The sequence below is a fragment of the Mobula birostris genome, chromosome 8 (assembly GCF_030028105.1).
Source record: "Mobula birostris isolate sMobBir1 chromosome 8, sMobBir1.hap1, whole genome shotgun sequence".
Taxonomy (NCBI): Eukaryota; Metazoa; Chordata; class Chondrichthyes; order Myliobatiformes; family Myliobatidae; genus Mobula; species Mobula birostris.
In genome coordinates, this window is record NC_092377.1 from 17,106,432 (window position 1) to 17,125,948 (window position 19,517).

The 19,517-nt window shown below is 41.3% G+C and overlaps 1 protein-coding gene across 3 annotated transcripts in view; it reads right to left on the reverse strand.

Moving 5' to 3' along the window:
- Positions 1 to 19,517, reverse strand: part of sdccag8 (SHH signaling and ciliogenesis regulator sdccag8) — a 409,652-nt gene that overhangs the window by 302,612 nt on the left and 87,523 nt on the right. For all 3 annotated transcript variants that reach the window (XM_072264841.1, XM_072264844.1, XM_072264843.1), the window contains exon 11: positions 17,952 to 18,086. In XM_072264841.1, the coding sequence (XP_072120942.1) occupies positions 17,952 to 18,086 (135 nt within the window). The remainder of the gene's footprint in view (positions 1 to 17,951; positions 18,087 to 19,517) is intronic.

A 19,517-nucleotide genomic window follows, 5' to 3' on the forward strand; every position in this document is an offset into this window, starting at 1 on the left:
CCCTATATTATTAGCTAGCTTACTTTCATATTTCATCTTTTCTCTCCTTATGTTTTTTTTGTTTCCTTTTGTTCTTTTTTAAAAGCTTCCTTATTCTTTTACCTTTCCACTAATTTTTGCTATATTATTCACACTCTCTTTGGTTTTTATTTTGTCTTGTGAGCCATGGTTACCTGACCCTCCCTTTAGAAAATTTAATCTTTGGGATCTATCCTGCAATTCTGAATTGCCCCCAGAAATTCCTGCCATTGTTATTCTCCCATCATCCCCCCTTCCAATTAATTTTGGCCAGCTCCTCTCTCTCCTCTCTCTCTAGTGTTGAAATTGCGGGGTCCCTGGCAGAAATATTTAAAATGTCGTTGTCTACGGGTGAAGTGCCGGAGGATTGGAGAGTGGCTCATGTTGTTCCGTTGTTTAAAAATGGATCGAAAAGTAATCCGGGAAATTATAGGCCGGTGAGTTTAACGTCAGTAGTAGGTAAGTTATTGGAGGGAGTACTAAGAGACAGAATCTACAAACATTTGGATAGACAGGGGCTTATTAGGGAGAGTCAACATGGCTTTGTGCGTGGTAGGTCATGTTTGACCAATCTGTGGATGAAGGGAAGGCAGTGGATATTGTCTACATGGACTTCAGTAAGGCCTTTGACAAGGTCCCGCATGGGAGGTTAGTTAGGAAAATTCAGTCGCTAGGTACACATGGAGAGGCGGTAAATTGGATTGGACATTGGCTCAATGGAAGAAGCCAGAGAGTGGTGGTAGAAAATTGCTTCTCTGAGTGGAGGCCTGTGACTAGTGGTGTGCCACAGGGATCAGTGCTGGGTCCATTGTTATTTGTCATCTATATCAATGATCTGGATGATAATGTGGTAAATTGGATCAGCAAGTTTGCTGATGATACAAAGATTGGAGGTGTAGTAGACAGTGAGGAAGGTTTTCAGAGCCTGCAGAGGGACTTGGAACAGCTGGAAAAATGGGCTGAAAAATGGCAGATGGAGTTTAATACTGACAAGTGTGGGGTATTGGACGTTGGAAGGACAAACCAATGTAGAACATACAGGGTTAATGGTAAGGCACTGAGGAGTACAGTGGAACAGAGGGATCTGGGAATACAGATACAAAATTCCCTAAAAGTGGCGTAACAGGTAGATAGGGTCGTAAAGAGAGCTTTTGGTACATTGGCCTTTATTAATCGAAGTATTGATTATAAGAGCCAGAATGTTATGATGAGGTTGTGTAAGCCATTGGTGAGGCCAAATCTGGAGTATTGTGTTCAGTTTTGGTCACCAAATTACAGGAAGGATATACATAAGGTTGAAAGAGTGCAGAGAAGGTTTACAAGGATGTTGCCGGGACTTGAGAAACTCAGTTACAGAGAAAGGTTGAATAGGTTAGGACTTTATTCCCTGGAGCGTAGAAGAATGAGGGGAGATTTGATAGAGGTATATAAAATTATGATGGGTATAGATAGAGTGAATGCAAGCAGGCTTTTTCCACTGAGGCAAGGGGAGAAAAAAACCAGAGGACATGGGTTAAGGGTGAGGAGGGAAAAGTTTAAAGGGAACATTGGGGGGGATTCTTCACACAGAGAGTGGTGGGAGTATGGAATGAGCTGCCAGACGAGGTGGTAAATGCCGGTTCTTTTTTAACATTTAACAATAAATTGGACAGATACATGGATGGGAGGTGTATGGAGGGATATGGTCCGTGCGCAGGTCAGTGGGACTAGGCAGAAAATGGTTCGGCACAGCCAAGAAGGGCCAAAGGGCCTGTTTCTGTGCTGTAGTTTCTATGGCTCTATGGTTCATGCTTCTGTAATTCCCTTTACTCTACTGTAATACTGATGCATAATACTTTAGTTTCTTCCTCTCAAATTGCAGGATGAATTCTATCACATTATGATAACTGCCTCCAAAGGGTTTCTTTCCCTTAAGCTCCCTAATCAAAACTGGTTCATTACAAAATGCCCAATCCAGAATTGCCTTTCCCTTAGTAGGGTCAACCACATGCTGCTCTAAAAAGCCATCTCAGAGGTATTCTACTAATTCCCTCTCATGGGATGCAGCACCAACCTGATTTTCTTATTCTACCTGCCAATTTCCCCCGGGATCAATAAAGTAGGACTATGACTATGACTATGACTATTGAAATCCCCCCTGACTATTGTAACATTACCCATTTTACATGCCTTCCATCAGGTTCTTTTTACCCTTGAAGTTTCTAAACTCTACCCACAATGATTGTAGATCTTTCAATCCTATGTCACCCCTTTCTAAGGATTTGATGTTAGTTTTTACCAACAGAGCCATCCCACCCTCTCTGCCCACCTGCCTGTCCTTTGATACAATGTGTATTCTTGGATGTTAAGCTCCCAAATAAGATCTTTTTTCAGCCACGACTCAGTGATAGCTTTACATCATACCTGTCAATCTCTAACTGCAGAACAAGATCATCTACCTTATTCTGTATACTGTGTGCATTCAAATATAACACCCTTAGTCCCGTATTCATCACTCTTTTCAATTTTTGCCATGTTACACTTCAACTAAACTTGATTTTGAACTGCTCATCTTTTTAAAGAAAGAAATCAAGATTAGCTTTATTTGTCACATGTACATTGAAACTACAGTGAATTGCTTTGTCTGAGTCAAACAAAACCAGCGAGGATTGTGCTGGGCAGCTCACAAGTGTCAACGCGCAACATACTAGTCCTAACTGCACATCTTTGGAATGTGGGAGGAAACTGGAGCACCCAGAGGAAACCTACAGAGTCAGATGAAAAATATACGAACTCTTTACAGATGGCAGTAGGAAATGAACCCCCATTTTACAGCTGGTGCTATAACAGCAAACTGTCAAGCTACCATCCCACCCCACAATGTGTGAAGTACTTTCAAAAGAGATTTAATGCTTCTGTACTTCTGGTTTCAGATGGTGCTGGTGACCCTCAGCGGCTTCTAGCTGGTAACTAATGAAACAAGAATAGCAACTAGACCACAGTTTTTCTGGCAAACGATCATCGCAAGTAATAGTCTGTAACCTCCCTTTGGACTTGGAGGCAATTCGTTGTTGCAGAACCAAGGCAAGCCGAGGTAGTGGGCCCGTCGCTGAGAGTGTGCAAGAGTGTGAAAGGTTGTACACAGGCCATATCAAAGCCACAAGGTCAAGGCTCCAGCATGTATCGACGTGACTAAACATGATGTTCAGACGGAGATCTACAGGCCGAATAGAGGTGGCAAAGTACAGTGTATCCAAGTGGCAGAACCTGTTGGTCAGATTTAAGCACCAAGCCAGACTGAAAAGGTCAGGGTGGCAAGGGGCAAGCTGGTTCTGATCGCTGCCCAAAGTGGCAGAACCTGATGTTCAGATGGAGAGTTAAAAAAACGTTAAAGATAGCGCCAGTAACTGGCGACTTAGCGCGTGCTCTCCCGAGCAAGCTGCCCTCTCCACTATCCTATACCCGAGAAACCCTCCTAAACCTTCAATTTAGCAAGATAAAGATCAACAACACCCTGGCAAAGCTACTGACCCAGCTGGAGACCACCGCGCCAGAACTGCTTCTTAAACTCTGGACCTCACCTGGACCCGACCAACGAGGTGCACGACGTTCCTAGAGACCCATGGTCTGCTACTGTGCCGGAGCGCTTGGAGACACGGCCCATTCCGACCAGCACCTCTCTGGAGCAGGCGACCACACAGAAAGTGACGGCGGAGACCTCAAGATGCCCCAGATGCTCCCCCGGAGCGACCACCGTAAAGCCCCATTGGTGGTCATCCACAGTTGCCGGAAGTGAGGCCTCCGCCGCCAACGGGAAATTGAGCCCGAGGCTCGACTGGAGCAGAGGCCTCCGCAACCGTGACTCGGCTTAAGGGCTTGTTTCAGCAAGGAGCCCGACCATCCGGGATTAAGTGTCGGCTTCGGGGCCTGACCCAATGGACAGCCCAGGCCCCCGGCAGCTGGAAGTGGCAGCGGAGCCTTCCCCGTTACTCGGCCCGACCGGGAGCGCACGACGACGTGACCCGCCGATCGATTCCCGTGGGACGCGTCCATCAACATCAAAGAGTTGACAACAACACAGTGCATCGATGGAGACCTGGAAAGATGCACTACTTACCGAGGAAGCATGGGAAAAGAGCTGGGCTGCTGGTCAGATTGAAGCTGAGGGGCTTCAGGGTCCCTATGCCCACCATCCTACTAGCTAATGGGCAAGCCATAGAGAACAAGGTGGATTATCTTAAAGGGAGACTCACCTACTACAAGGAGATGCAGAACTGCTGTGTATTCTGTTTGACCGAGACTTGGCTCTCCCCTGCCACCCCCGACTGTGCTGTCCGACCGGAGAGATTTTCGATCCATCGGATGGACCGCACGGCATCTTTGGGCAAGACGAGGGGAGGTGGTGTCTGCCTACTGATCAACACTGGGTGGTGCTCGGACACAGTGGCACTGACAAGCTCCTGCAGCCCGGACCTGGAACACCTGTCGGTGAAGTGTCGTCCACAATCTGCCACGGGAATTCACCTCGGTCATACTGACAGTGGTCTACATTCCCCCCAGGCAGACGTGGAGTGTGCTCTGAACATACAGTATGCCAACATCAGTGAACTTGAGACAAGGTATCTGGAGGCTTTGCTCATTACAGCCGGGAACTTTAACCAGGCCAACCTCAGAAAGGCGCTGCCAAAGTTATACCAACATGTCTCCTGCCCCACAAGAGGCCCGAATATACTTGACCACTGCTACACAGCAGTGAAGGATGCCTACCGTTCCGTCCCACGACCGCACTTCCGAAAATCGGACCATCAGGCCGTACTCCTCTTCCCGGCTTACAAACAGAAACTGAAGCGGGAGGTCATGGCGTCAAAAGTAGTGTCGCGTTGGACAGAGGAAATGGATGAGGTCCTCCGTGACTGCTTTGAATCGGTGGACTGGTTAGTATTCAAGGACTCGGCAACTAACCTCGATGAGTGTGCCTCAGCTGTCACTGACTTTATTTGGAAATGCACGGAGGACTGTGTGTGTCGCAAGATGATCCGGGTATTCCCTAACCGGAAACCTTGGATGAATTATGAGGTCAAGTCCCTTTTAAAGGCTAGAGCTGTGGCTTTTAGGTCCGGGGATACCAGTTGCTACACAGAATCCAGGCACGAGCTCCGGAAAGCTATTAAGGGCACCAAGAGACAATATTGAGCCAAGTTGGAAGCGCAGGCTAACCAAAGGGATGCCAGTAGACTATGGCAGAATCTAAATGAGATCACTGGGCACAAAGAAAAGGCTGGGAATATCAATAACTGTGGGGCTTCTCTTCCTGACGAACTTAACGTATTCTACGCAAGATTCAAACAGAAGAGGAGCGTCCCGCTCCCTCCGGATGAACCAGACCTGGTGGCATCGAGATTCATCGTCACCGAGGAGGACGTTAGAAGGGCCTTCCTTAAGATAAATCCAAGGAAGGCGACGGGCCCAGATGGCGTCTCAGGACGGGTTCTCTGGGCCTGTGCAAGCGAGCTAACAGGAGTGTTTGCTGAGATCTTCAACTGCTCCTTGCTTCAGTCTAAGATACCCTCGTGTTTTAAGAAGGCAATGATAACCCCAGTGCTGAAGAAGAGCAAGGTGGCATGCCTGAATGACTATCGACCTGTGGCTCTGACATCAATTGCTATGAAGTGCTTTGAGAAATTGGTTTTGGCACACATCAACCACAGCATACCGGTCAACCTCGACGCTTTGCAATTCGTCTACCGGAGCAACAGGTCAACGGCAGATGCCATCTCTCTGGCCCTACATTCCTCCTTAGAACACCTGGAGAATAAAGACGCATACGTAAGGCTCCTTTTCATTGACTACAGCTCTGCCTTTAATACCATCGTTCCAAATAAACTGATTCCTAAGCTCCGGAACCTGGGCCTTAGCACTCAGATCTGCAGCTGGATCTTCAACTTCCTCACAGACAGGACCCAGGCTGAAAAAATAGGGGACAAGTGCCCCACAAGGCTGTGCACTCATCCCCCTGCTGTACTCACTGTACACCCATGATTGTGTAGCCAAGTTTCCATCAAACTCAATATATAAGTTTGCTGATGACACAACAATTGTAGGCCGTATCTCGGGTAATGATGAGTTTGAGTACAGAGAGGAAATTAAGAAACCTCGTGGTATGGTGCGAAGACAATAACCTATCCCTCAACATCAGCAAGACGAAGGAATCGGTTGTGGACTTCAGAAGGAGTAGAAGACCGCACGACCCAACTTACGTCGATGGTGCGCAAGTGGAAGAGGTCAAAAGCTTTAAGTTCCTCAGGGTCAATATCACAAATGACCTGACTTGGTCCAACCAAGCAGGGTTCACTGCCAAGAAGGCCCACCAGCGCCTTTACTTCCTGAGAAAACTAAAGAAATTTGGCCTGTCCCCTAAAACCCTCAATAATTTTTATAGATATACTGTAGAAAGCATTCTTCTAGGGTGCATCACAACCTGGTATGGAAGTTGTCCTGTCCAAGACCGAAAGAAGCTGCAGAAGATCGTGAACATGGCACAGCACATCACACAAACCAATCTTTCATCCGTGGATTCAGTTCACACCGCACGCTGTTGGAGCAGTGCTGCCAGGATAATCAGGGACACGACCCACCCAGCCAACACACTTCTTGTCCCTCTTCCCTCCGGGAGAAGGCTCAGGAGCTTGAAGACTCATACAGCCAGATTTGGGAACAGCTTCTTTCCAACTGTGATAAGACTGCTGACCCAGATCTGGGCCGTACCCTCCAAATATCCGGACCCGCCCCTCGGTTTTTTTGCACTACCTTACTTCCCGTTTTTCTATTTTCTATTCATGATATATAATTTAAATTTTTAATATTTACTAATTTTAACTATTTCTAGTATCTTTAATATTTGTAATCCAGGGAGTGTGAAGCGCAGAATCAAATATCGCTGTGATAGTTGTATGTTCTAGTACCAATTGTTTGGCGACAATAAAGTATAAAGTATGAGTTAAGCACTGCACCAGTTTGAAAAGGTCAAGGGGTCAGGGCCCGAGGTGAGGTACAGGCTGATTAAAAGCGCTGCTCTGAGCTGAACTATGGATCTTGGACTCTCACACAGACTTCAGTTCAGAATGCTATTTGCTTGCAGTTACTGTTTGCATGATATAATTTTTCTCATTGCACGTTGGGTGTTCGATGGTCTTTTTTTGGTTACTATTTTATTCTTATATTGTCTTATGAGCATGATCTGTTTTTTTATTTTCTGTACATTGGGTGCTAGACAGGTTTTTTTCATATATTTGGAGTTTGTTTTTGGGTTTCTTTGTTTCATGGCTGCCTGTTAGGAGATGAATCTCAAGGTTGTATAATGTATATGTACAGTACATTGATAATAAATGTACTTTGAATTTTGAGAAGACTGATCTGCCTTTATTCCTCTCTAGAACTATTTGATTATCTTAATATCTATGATTATCTTTTTTTATCTGTGTTTTTATTAAACAAAGATAACAGCAGACTTTTATTCTTTGTTTAATTTCTAAATAAAGACCAACCGAGTTTTCGAACCGGTAAATTATCTAAAAGCTAACACCACAGTGATTCAGAATGCACTTTTCAAAGTCTTTTCAAGGCTTCATGCATATAAAGGATCATGATACCCAGACAAAAGCTCACCAGCTTATGGTATCTGTGCCTTTGCCAATTCTTTGGAAGAGCTCTCCAATAAGGCCACGTCCCTGGTCTTTCTCCAGGGCCCTCCACATTTTCCCTTTCAATTATTTATTCAAGTCTCATTTGAAAGTTCCTATCATATCCACTTCCAACAGCCAGTATTCAGAATCTGCCTGAAGGTCCAGTATACTGGGAGGTTCAAGGCTTACAGCAGATTAAATGGTTGAGCACTGACAGTTCTGTTTGTAACTGCTGGCAAAGGCCAGACAGATCCAAGTCCATGACAAGTAATAGTGAAACAATAGGTTTAGAGTGGGAAGTTAAGTGATAAAAAAAAGTTGAATAACCTTGAAAAATTTGAACATTACATAGGCAGATTAGGTTTGAGTTTTCTCGCTTTTTACAATAATGGCTCTCAAGTCAAGATTTAGTACTTTTAAGAACAAGGTGGAGAAGTTGGTGAAACAAAAAAAACAAAACATTGAAAGAAAGAATTGTACAGTTAATCTCTTTGTGTAAAATAAAGACTGATCAAATCAATAAAAACACAAGTGCCTGGATCATTGACATCAAAGAGAAATAAAGAAGTGAAAATGCTAATGAGAAGCAGTGAAGAATGTGATTGTAAGGACCGCCCAACAGAGAAATTGAAAAGCACTGTCTGCAAATAAAAAACTCTCCTCTTCTTGTACTCTTAAAAAAACATACTGTTATTAATAATGTAGTTTAATTTTAGAGTTACCAGGTTAGTTGAGTGTACTATTAATTGAACTGAAAGTCATGACCCTGACAAAACTAAAGTTTCTGCTGTTTGAAAAGGAGAGAGTCTGTAAAAGGCAGAGAACAAAGAAGAAGTTATAGATTCTCTATCTATTTCCTCAAACTGACGTCCATTCAATGCAAGACCTTTAATTAGGTAGCTAATACAATCAACAGCTGAACTGGTAGGAAGAAACTAATCAAACTGCATCCATTCTCAATTGGATTTGACATTTATTCCATACAGCTAGTTCTAATAGTTCAAATGGATGCAAATTAAACATTGCTTTAAAATTCACAGAACAATGTAGCATCTGGATGAGTGCAACAGGCTGTATTTTAACAGAGCAGTACAGTGTTTTTCACTTATGTCTTGAAATGAGTTTTCTGATGACACAGAAGTAAATACTTCATACTGCATCTAGCAACAGAGTTTAAAGATAAAATTATATTAACACTTCTAATTGATGTGATGAGCATCAAAGTAAAAGGAAGTGAAAATCAAGCTAAAGATTAAATTTTTGGGTTCACCAAAGCAAGAGAACTCATCTCCATGGGATAGTTAAATTGATTGAGAGAGTTTGTGAGGACACTATCTAACGTAGTAGAGGAAAATTTTCTTTAGTTTCAGTCATAAAGTAATATCCCTGCCTGACCTCTCCTAATACTAAAAATTACTCATGCAGGAGGGGAAAAGGAAATACATGCATTTGTCCATGAAGTTTCACTGTTTCCAACACATCTCAAAACAATTCATAACCAGCATTATTCTGGAAGGATAATTGAGCGCTGTGTGAAAATGTGGCAACAAACTTGTTGATTACAAAATGTTGCAAAAAGTACAATGTAAATAAACAGTTAAAATGGGTTTGGTTATGTTGATGATAGATCAGTGTTGGCCAGAGCCACAGGCAGAAAAATAAAATTAACAAAAATATTTACATCCACTTAACCAGACAAATTAGTCTAGTTTCATACAGCACAGAAATATGCCAGATAAAATCATAACAAACCAGCAGTATCTGCAAGGATGTGACAGCTTAAATCTTGTTTTAATTGGACTTCACCTCATAATTTTCTAGGTGCCAGTAATGTAACTACCAAGGCATGGCTAGAACTAACTACATATATACAAGCTCACACATGAATAAATCTCAGTTACTAGTACTGCTGGAGTCTGCCAGGTGTGAACACTGTGGCCCATGGTATCTGTTGTACATTCTGTCCAATATAATCAAATTGTTTACTAGCTTAGAAAGACAATACCTACTGGAGATTTTGTAAAGTCAATGCAGATTGTGTATAAGGAAGAAATTACTTCAATGTGAACTAAATGATCTGGACTTCCATTAATTTTAACTGTTAAGCTTTAAATATGATAAAATAGGGTGCACTCCATGACGTTACAGAGATAGATCTTATGAAAATGGTGTCTTGCTTACATAAACTCACTCTAATTTCTCTACCCTGGAGGAGGAAGACATTGTGACTTGAGGGAATGCTACTTTTTCAGCCTTCATCAGACAGATTTATCATTTTTTTTCCCCTCAGTGGAAAGAGTTGATTCTTTACTTTCTTTTAGAATGAGAGGCATTATTAACTTGCCAGAGTTTTTAGTAAAGAGAAACTTTTAAAATGGTATTTGTGTTTAAGCCCTTAGAAAGAAGATGAAGGTAGATGTGTCTTGGAGATTTTGCTTCTACCAGTGCCAATGTTCAATTGGAGCTTTACAAATTTATTCTGGCAAAGTGTTGAAGCAGCATGATGCACATCAATCATCCTAATTCTTTTCCTGAAAACCCAATCCACTTGCAGGTGTCTTGCTCATCCTCACAATACTGACTACAGAGAATGAGATTTCCTTAATACTTGTACAATCGTCTATGAGTGGTGAATAATAAACTACAAACCCCCATCACAGAGGCAAGGCTCTCAGATCACCATTTGAACCAGATTCAATTGCCAATGGACTTGTATAGCATCTGCCATAGTACTGCCCAATGTGTAGTTTTACACTTGCTTCTACATGCATATGCTCACAGCAAGGGTGTGTAAGTTTTATCTATGAAGGAATCTGTCAATGAAGGCAATGCATGCAAATATAACCATCTGTCAAATGTGTCAGGACTGGAAAATGTTTAGCTAAGAGGATACATTGAATAAGCTGGGATGGAATAGAAAAGGCTGTGGGGCGATTTAACTGAGGAATATAAAATTCCAAGAGGACTGCTTAGTGTAGAGTAAACAGAAAAGATATATTTCCCTTAGCAGGAGTTCAAATATTTGAGCCACAGATCTGAAGTAATTTGTAGAAGGATTAAGGGAAAGATGAAGACAGATGTTTTCATCCAGATGGTGGTAGGAGTCTGGAACACCTTGCCCGAAAGAGATAGAAGCAGAAGCTACATTGCATCAGAAAGACCCTCTGATGTGTATTTGAGTAGCTGTAACCTGCAGAGCTATGGAAGTAGGAAGGTATGAAGAGAAGGATAGTCTTCTCCCACCAAGTGGCTTGGACTCAGTGGAACAAATGGCCTCCTTCTGCATGATGAATTTTGCATGAGTATATACAATATATTGTACAAGCAGGAATGTAAAAATGTGTAGTTTCCAAATAGAAACAGAAATTGACAGATACCTCAAGAGCCCTAGAACAGCCTATTCTATGTGCTCCTCGGGCTGGGATAAAGCCCGCACAATATAAATATTTTCCTTAAGATATCAGTCTGGAGCACATTAGGAATTGGGTGATATGTGCCGGAATTGATTCTGCAAAGCTAGAAAGAACACTTCTGTTCCTTTCTTTTTTTTCCCCAGATAGAAAAGTTTAAAAAAAATTGTGGAAAGCTGCCAGCAGTACATTTAAGGTTAAGACACTGGAGACCCATACTCCGCTCAATAGTTCATTGATTCTGATAATCTAAAATAAAAGCAAAATACAAACTGTAGATTCTGGAAATCTGCTATAAAAAGAGGTAGATCTATAAATATTCAAAGGATCATCCATACAGAGAGAAATTTTCTAGAGAATGGAGTGTGAGTACTCTTGGTGCGTTAAAATATGGCTGTGTTTAACGCTAATGCCAAATTACATCCCCTGCAAAATGTCACAAAAGTAGTCAATTTCCAGTTTGAGATAAACTACAGCTAGAAACAAGCACTAAAAGGACGTGTGGTTCACAACTGGACTAGGCTCAGCTGAATGCACTTGCTGACACCTCGCTGCATGGCAAACAGAGAAGGGCATCAACCCTGAAAAGTCACACTCCATATGGCTGCCAGGCAGCAGCAAAAGACATTACAGTTTCCAAGAAGAAGTGGGAGTCTGCAAAGGAGGGAAAGGAGCTCCCAGATTCCATGAAAGGAATATCATTCAGGAGGGTGGAACAGTGTATGAAAGGCAGGAGACTTGATAGGGTCACAGTTAGAGACACCTGACAGGAAGTGGCTAAAGCAGTCGGACTGAAAGTCTCAGCATGAAGAGATGGTACAAAAACAAGATTCGTTATCTGACAAGATGTGTCAAAAAGAAATCCACACTACTACAAAAACCAGCCTTTCCTCCATGGGCTCTGTCAATATTTCTCACTGCCCTGGAAAAGCAGTCAATATATTTGGAGATCCCTCCCACCTCAGACATTCTCTCTTCTTCCCCACCCTTTCATCAGGCAGAAGATTTAAAAGTTTGAGAACATGCACCACAAAGCTTAAGAACAACTTTGACCCCACTGTTAAAAGGCTCTTGAACAGACCTCTTGTTTATTGAGGATGAACTCGTAATTTCACAATCTACCTCATCATGAACCTTTTTCTTTGATGTTTACCTGTGCTGCACTTTCTCTGCAACTGTAACACTACATTCTGAATTTTATTACTGCTTAGCAAGCCATTCAGGTTAACCATTACCCTACATTCATACGCAGAAAAAATAGAAACAATTGATCACCTGTCATTGATCTAAACATAGAATTCAGACAAAAATTATCTTTGTAAAATTCACAACTGTCAATAGCCAAGAGGTTACCTTGACCAGAAACTCAACTGCATACGGTACATAAATACTATCACTGAAACTGCAGAGGTCAGGTACCAGTTATCCTGTTGCAACCGACTTGCAAACCAACATCCAAAGCTTTTCCAGCATCAATGCTTCACAATTCAGATGTTTGATGAAATTTGCTCCCTTGTCCATAAGACCATGAGGTAGGAGCAGAATCATACCATTCAGCCCATTGAGACTGCTCTATCATTCCATCATGACTGATCCTGGATTCCATTCAACCCCATACACCTACCTTCTTGCCCTATCCTTTGATAGTCTGACCAATCAGGAAATGATCAATTTCTGCTCTAAATATACCCGCAGACCTGGCCACCACCACAGTCTGTGGCAAAGCATTCTACAGATTCTCTACTCTCTGGCTAAATAAAATTCCTCCTCAACTCTATTCTAAAAGGTCGCCTCTCAATTTTGAGGCTGTGCCCTCTAGTTCTGGATACCTCCACCATAGCAAACATCTTCTCCACATCCACCTTATCAAGTCCTTTCAACATTCAGTAGGTTTCAATGAGATCCCCTCCCCACCCCCACATACTTCTAAATTCCAGTCAGTACAGGCCCAAAGCTGTCAAACACTTCTCATATGTTAACCCCTTCGTTCTCTCCAATGACAACACATCCTTTGAAATATGGGGTCCAAAATGTTGACAATACTCCAAGTGTGGCCTGACTAGTCTTATAAAGCCTCAACATCTTCTCCTTGATTTTACATTCTATACCCCTTGAAATAAATGCGAGCGTTGCATTTGCCTTCTTTACCAGAGAAAAGTAGCGGTCCCAATACTGACCCCTGAGGAACACTAGTCACTGGCAGCCAACCAGAAAAGGCCCCCTTTATTTCCACTGCCTGCCTCCTGCCTATCAGCCGTTCCTCTATCAATGCCAGTATCTTTCCTGTAACCTTATAAGACTTTATCTTGTTAAGCAGCCTCATGTGTGGCAACTTATCAAAAACCTTTTGAAATGCCTGGAGATCCAGGTCATTCAAGCCATTCCCTTCTTTGATGGACAAACAGTGGCTGTATTATGTACAACTTAAAAAGTCCACAGTATGTCCAGTGCTACATTGTTGTTTGGACTAAACCTTGGAACTCATGAACCATCTGCAGTAAAAGAGAACAACAGCAGGAGTTTAGGAAAGTGACTCCTCTTACCAAGAACAATTGTGGAATAAGCAATAAATGCCGGCCTTGATAAGAGCATAAATCATGTGAAATTAATAAATTTAAGAAAAAAACAATGGGGATGTGAAAATCACCATGAAATGTTACTAGTGAGCTGATCAGGTAGCCTGCTAGCAGCATCTCCTCATTAGGTAGAGTGGCCTCTTCAGTCCTTCTGACACAAGGGGGAGGACAGACTCCATTGGGATGAGGCAATCGACATAAAGAGTCCTCTTCCCAATCTACGAAACCTTGGCCTTATTGAAAATATAAAGGTTATGCTCTCTTGAGAGGCTAGAGCTCTCGTTGTGATATGTCATGAAGAAGGCAAAAGAGGAAACATTGTTAAAGATGAATGGAGTGATCATTTGTGTAGTTAACTTGTGTCAGTATTTACGTCTAAGACATCAGTTAGGTCACATTTGCAAAATTGTGCGGTTCAGGTTGCTGTATCATAAGAAGGATGTGGAGGCTTTGGAAAGGCTGCAGAAGAGGTGAAGCAGGATGTTGCCTGCATTGGAGTGGAAGAGCTAGAAGAGGAGGTTGGACCAAATTCAGGAGTTTTGATGAAGTGTCTTGGCCCAAAACATTGACTGTTTGTCCCTTTCCATAGATGCTGCCTGACACTGAGTTCCTCTAGCATTTTGTGTGTGTAACACTGGATTTCCAGCATCTGCAGAATCTCAAATGTTCTGGACCAACTTTGATTGTTTTCACTGAGTTCCCCAGTGGAACTCTTGGACTCTTAGCTTCACAATCTACAGTATAACCTTGTGCCTTATTCCCTAGCTGCACCGCAGTCCCTCTGCACCTGTAACATTCTATTTTGCATTCTGTTTTTGTTTTACTTTGTACTACCTCAAAGCGCCATTGGAATGAATTGACCTGAATGAACAATTTGCAAGGCACAATAATAAACAAATTTACCAATTTAATTGACCAAAAGCACAAAGCTAGTCACATGTTGTGATGAAACATTTGCTCTACATTTCCACCTCTCCAGGAGCCTCCCTTTATGCAGGGGATTGAAAGTTATAAGTGAGAGAATATTCTTACAAAATTTGTATTGAGCAGGAAAAGGTGATACTCTGTGGATCAGATCAAATTGAGAGCTAGGTGAAATATACTGCTTTGTTGCCAGGATTGGAAAGGATTTGAGTTCTGCAAAGGTGATTGGCAGGAAAGGAGCAAGGAAAGCTAACTGCAGTGGAATTCTCCTCTTGATCAGATGTTTAAAACATGGTCTTGTCATAATCAACAGCATGTTTTGTCACACAAGCACCTACCAAAGTTCAATGCAACACTCTTGAATCAGGGACCAGCACCTGTTAGGTTGTACCAAGAGCCATGTCAGTGCCGTACATTTGCTGCTGACACCTCCCAGCTTCATGGACTGGGAATCAATTCCAAACTTCTTGTGGCCCATACGCATGTTTCCTTTCATTGGTTCCCCCAAGTGTTCTGGTTCCCTCCCAGATCTCAAAGATGTTCTGGTAGATTAAATGGCTTTTATAGACTGCTGTGAGTACGGATACATGAAAACTGAGTATGGATTATGACACAGTACTTTCCAGCTGGTATTCATTTACTTATGATTGTACTTAATAAGCATAGCCCCTCATGTTGCAATATTCTTTAATAATAATAATGACTGAATAAATAATACGAGGAATTATTGATTGAGAAGAGCAGTGCAATCAGGCATTTCTTGCAAGATGATACTTTTGGGAAATTTACCTGACTGTATTAATAGGATACTGTCAGTGGGAATGGTAAATGGATAACTGATATTGGAAATTAAAATGAATGTCAAGCACATTAACTCAATGAACATTAACTTTTGGGCCACAATACAACATTAAAATTTTCAGGTATATGAACAAATGATTCTAGCCAAAAGTAATGCACCTTTTGCATTCCCTCTAGTTCTTCATGCACTACTCTTAAATTGTTTTATAGAGATTAAACATCAAACATTAAAAATATATTAAAATTGCCTCAATGACAATTTGTTTGCTTTAATAAAGAGATAATTATAATAATTCTGCAACATTTTACTGATTCATCACTTAAAATTCATAAAGTAAAAGAATGAAACCTTTATAACAAGTGAAAATTTGCTCAACAAATAAAAACACAGGTCATTAATCACTGGCTGAAGACACAAGATCATTAATCATTTGCTGAAAAACATTACAGTGGTATTCACTGAAATATTAATATCAATGGATTTTGACATAGCTCAATATAGCTATATAACCTATATGTGAAATGACATCTTTATCTACTTTTCCATGCAATTTATTGGCAAAAAAAATCTATTCTGAGGTAGTTTTCCACTCTAGAAACAAAAAGGATATCAGAAAACACTTTTGGAGAAGCTGAACTCACGCAGCTCAAGTTCACATTTTATTTCTTGTTATAAACACAGTCAATCCTCTAAAGTGGTTAGACTGCTCTAACAATTTCTTTCTAACTGGAACCAGGAGACTTCAACTATCAAACTGTAGCTTGTTATTCATCCTTCAGGCTTCACAGCATGCTCAGCCACCTCAAGGCTATTGTTACTGAGACAAAGAATGACACGTCAGTCGTGACTATGGACCAGAATATATCGAAGACAAAAGACATTGCATGGAAATCATCAGCAAGCACAAAATAAATCATCTCTGCCCATCATTTCTCAAATGGCAATTGTCAGTTCAAGAGGGAAATGTGAAGTGCATAATTATAATGTGCTAACTGCAACAGAAGAATAATGAAAATCAAATGGAATTGGGGAAAAGTCATTTGAAGAAGAAACATTTCAGAAGTGATCCAGACTATATTAAATTAACACTAGATTTTTGACAAAATATAATTCTAATACTGAAAATAAATGTTAGATGAAGTTTGAACAGATGATTCTGAAAGCCCTTGGGCAAGATCTTGATGGACCAGACCATCAAACTGAATCACAACACACTGTCTTCACATACCCTTGGGCCAGATGTGGTGGGCTACTCTTGCCAGACTATTGCATCCTTGAATCATGCAGCATTGTCAAAATGACTACTAAGTCATGGAGTGGTATACTACTGAGACTCCACTAAGACAGCAGTCCAATATGCATTGATGAAATAATGGTGATGGAGCTTTACCTTCTGTCTGCTGAAGTCAACTCAGAGACACTTAAAAATTATTGAGATTGAAGTAAATAATTAAAAATGGTAATTAAAACCTAAGAGCACTGATTAATCTATAATGTTTATTAATAGACTTATATTTCCCAATTACTCCTAATCTACAGACCTAGAATCCCCAATAAATTCTGAAAATCACAAGGGTCTGACTGGCACAAGATCTAACAGACAATTCCCCAGCAAAATGCAGTAATTCCCAAATCTCTCCATAAATTTCAGATTTGCTTCAATCTGAATAACTGAATGGCAGCTGTTCCACCTGAAACTGCTAGCCTCGACCCAAGATTTTGGCCCTCAAGATAGGCGATGCAAGTTATGTGAATATACATTATGTGCAATTAAAGTGAATAAAACTATGAAAACAGATTTTTGAATTTTATAAGTCATTTAATATAAAAGCTTAAAAATAATGAATTTACACTGGTTAATGCCTAGGCTAGTACTTTGGGGCACCCTGTCACAGCTGCTCAATCAGTTCTGCCCCTTTGCCATAAATAACTTACTTTCTTCCTGCTTGCCTGCATTTTCTTTTTATAGAATGGGGGCACACACACAAAAGTATACCAATAATGTCACAAGGAGACATGTGAAGAATAATATCAAATTGTGCATCACTTGACCACGGTGGGTGGGCAAAGGTGATTTTAACAAATTTTGAATTACTTATCAAAAAATAAACAAGGTACATAATTTATCTCTGTGTGAATACTTATCAAATAGAATACAAGTTGGACCCAGTACAAGGGAATCCACAAGAAATGAAATTCACTCAATTCTGATGAAAGGTCATTTATCTGAAATGCTAACTGCTCTTCTCCTCTCGATATCCTGACTTGTTATAATATTTTCAGTATCTCAGGCTAAGACTCTTCAGCAGGATCTTTTACCAATTTTCATTATTTACCATTTTATTTCAGATTTCCAACATCTGCTGGTTTATAGTTTCTCAATGCAAAACAATTCCAGTTCACTCGGTTACAATGAATAATATTCCCAAGGGTAAATGGATGCAAGAGAGATTGACCCTACAATACCGCAGTATATATTTACTTACAAACATTCAACTAGCAAAGACTACAAGGATAGGATTATCATGTTACCAACTCCAGATAACTTTTAACTTTATACCTGATTAACTTCCATCTCGGTTTGTTTTAGTTGCTTCCGAGTTGCTTCCAATTGGCTGCATGCTGAATCCTTCTCTCTTATCAGCTTCTGTAACTGACCTTCAAGACGTGCAACATTCTCTGACAAACAGCTCACCTGTAAATAAACAGTGTAACATAAATGTTATTTATTAGCAAGTGCTGCTCACAGTTGTTATTCCAGATCTGACCAACTTTTATACATACAAATATATATATATATATATATATATATATATATATATATATATTTAAAAATGTGGACATGTGGCCAAGTGGTTAAGGCATTGGACTAGCGACCTGAAGGTCGTGAGTTCGAGCCTCAGCCGAGGCAACGTGTTGTGTCCTTGAGAAAGGCACTTAATCACACATTGCACTGTGATGACACCAGTGCCAAGCTGTGTGGGTCCTAATGCCCTTCCCTTGGACAACATCAGTGTCGTGGAGAGGGGAGACTTGCAGCTTGGGCAACTGCTGGTCTTCCATACAACCTTGCCCAGGCCTGCGCCCTGGAGAGTGAAGACTTTCCAGGCGCAGATCCACGGTCTCGCAAGACTAACGGATGCCTTTATTTTTAAAAATCCAGTGGGCATAAACACCTTGCTACTGAGAAATACAGGAGGAGAATAACCTGACAAAGGGTCTCAGCCCGAAACGTCGACTGTACCTCTTCCTAGAGATGCTGCCTGGCCTGCTGCATTCACCAGCAACTTTAATGTGTGTTGCTAGGAGAATAACCAGACTGGTTCAAGCTGACAGGAAGGCAACAATAATTCAAATAACCATGCATCACAACAGTGCTGTGCAGAAGAGCATCCCTAAATGCACAACATGTCAAACCTTAAAGTAGATGGGCTACAGCAGTAGAAGACCACCAACGTACCCTCTGTTGACACTTTATTAGGTACAGGAGGTACAGCACCTAATAAAGTGGCCACTGAGTATATATAGTCAGAAGGAATGTCGTTGACAACAAAGAAAAAAAGTTATCTTAATCTTCCATTGTTATAAAATAAGTTTATTTGAAGTACAACAAAATCCCTACTGTGAAGTACCAGTGTACTTCTAAAACACTCAGCCTGAGTCTACGCACACCCTACCTGTGGAGCCCAGGCTCCTGATCTACTGATAGAAAATACTACGGTGATATAATTACACAGCAAACATGATTTACCGTGATATATCCCCTGGGGGATTTATAAAAAAGGGAACCAAACGAAACGTAGACTCCTGTTGTGAACTCTCCAGCAACTTGCTTGTACATCAATAGCAATCAAAAGTTGGCAAGCAGCCCTGCAAATAATTATAGCAGCACAAGTGGAACAGAGAGTAGGAAGTATGAATCTCGATTGGATAGAGTATGGCTCACTGCAAAACTGGCAAACAAATAATCTTTTGAGTGTTTTCTCACAGATTTAGAGTGGCAACCAGACTCTCACTAATTCAGCAGTCAGCTTGGATTCTCAACGAGGGCAGAAAAAATCTTCAGAATAGGCCTGTGAGTTTAGAGATGAAAGTGACAATCTGCTTAAATCAGACAGAGCTTTGT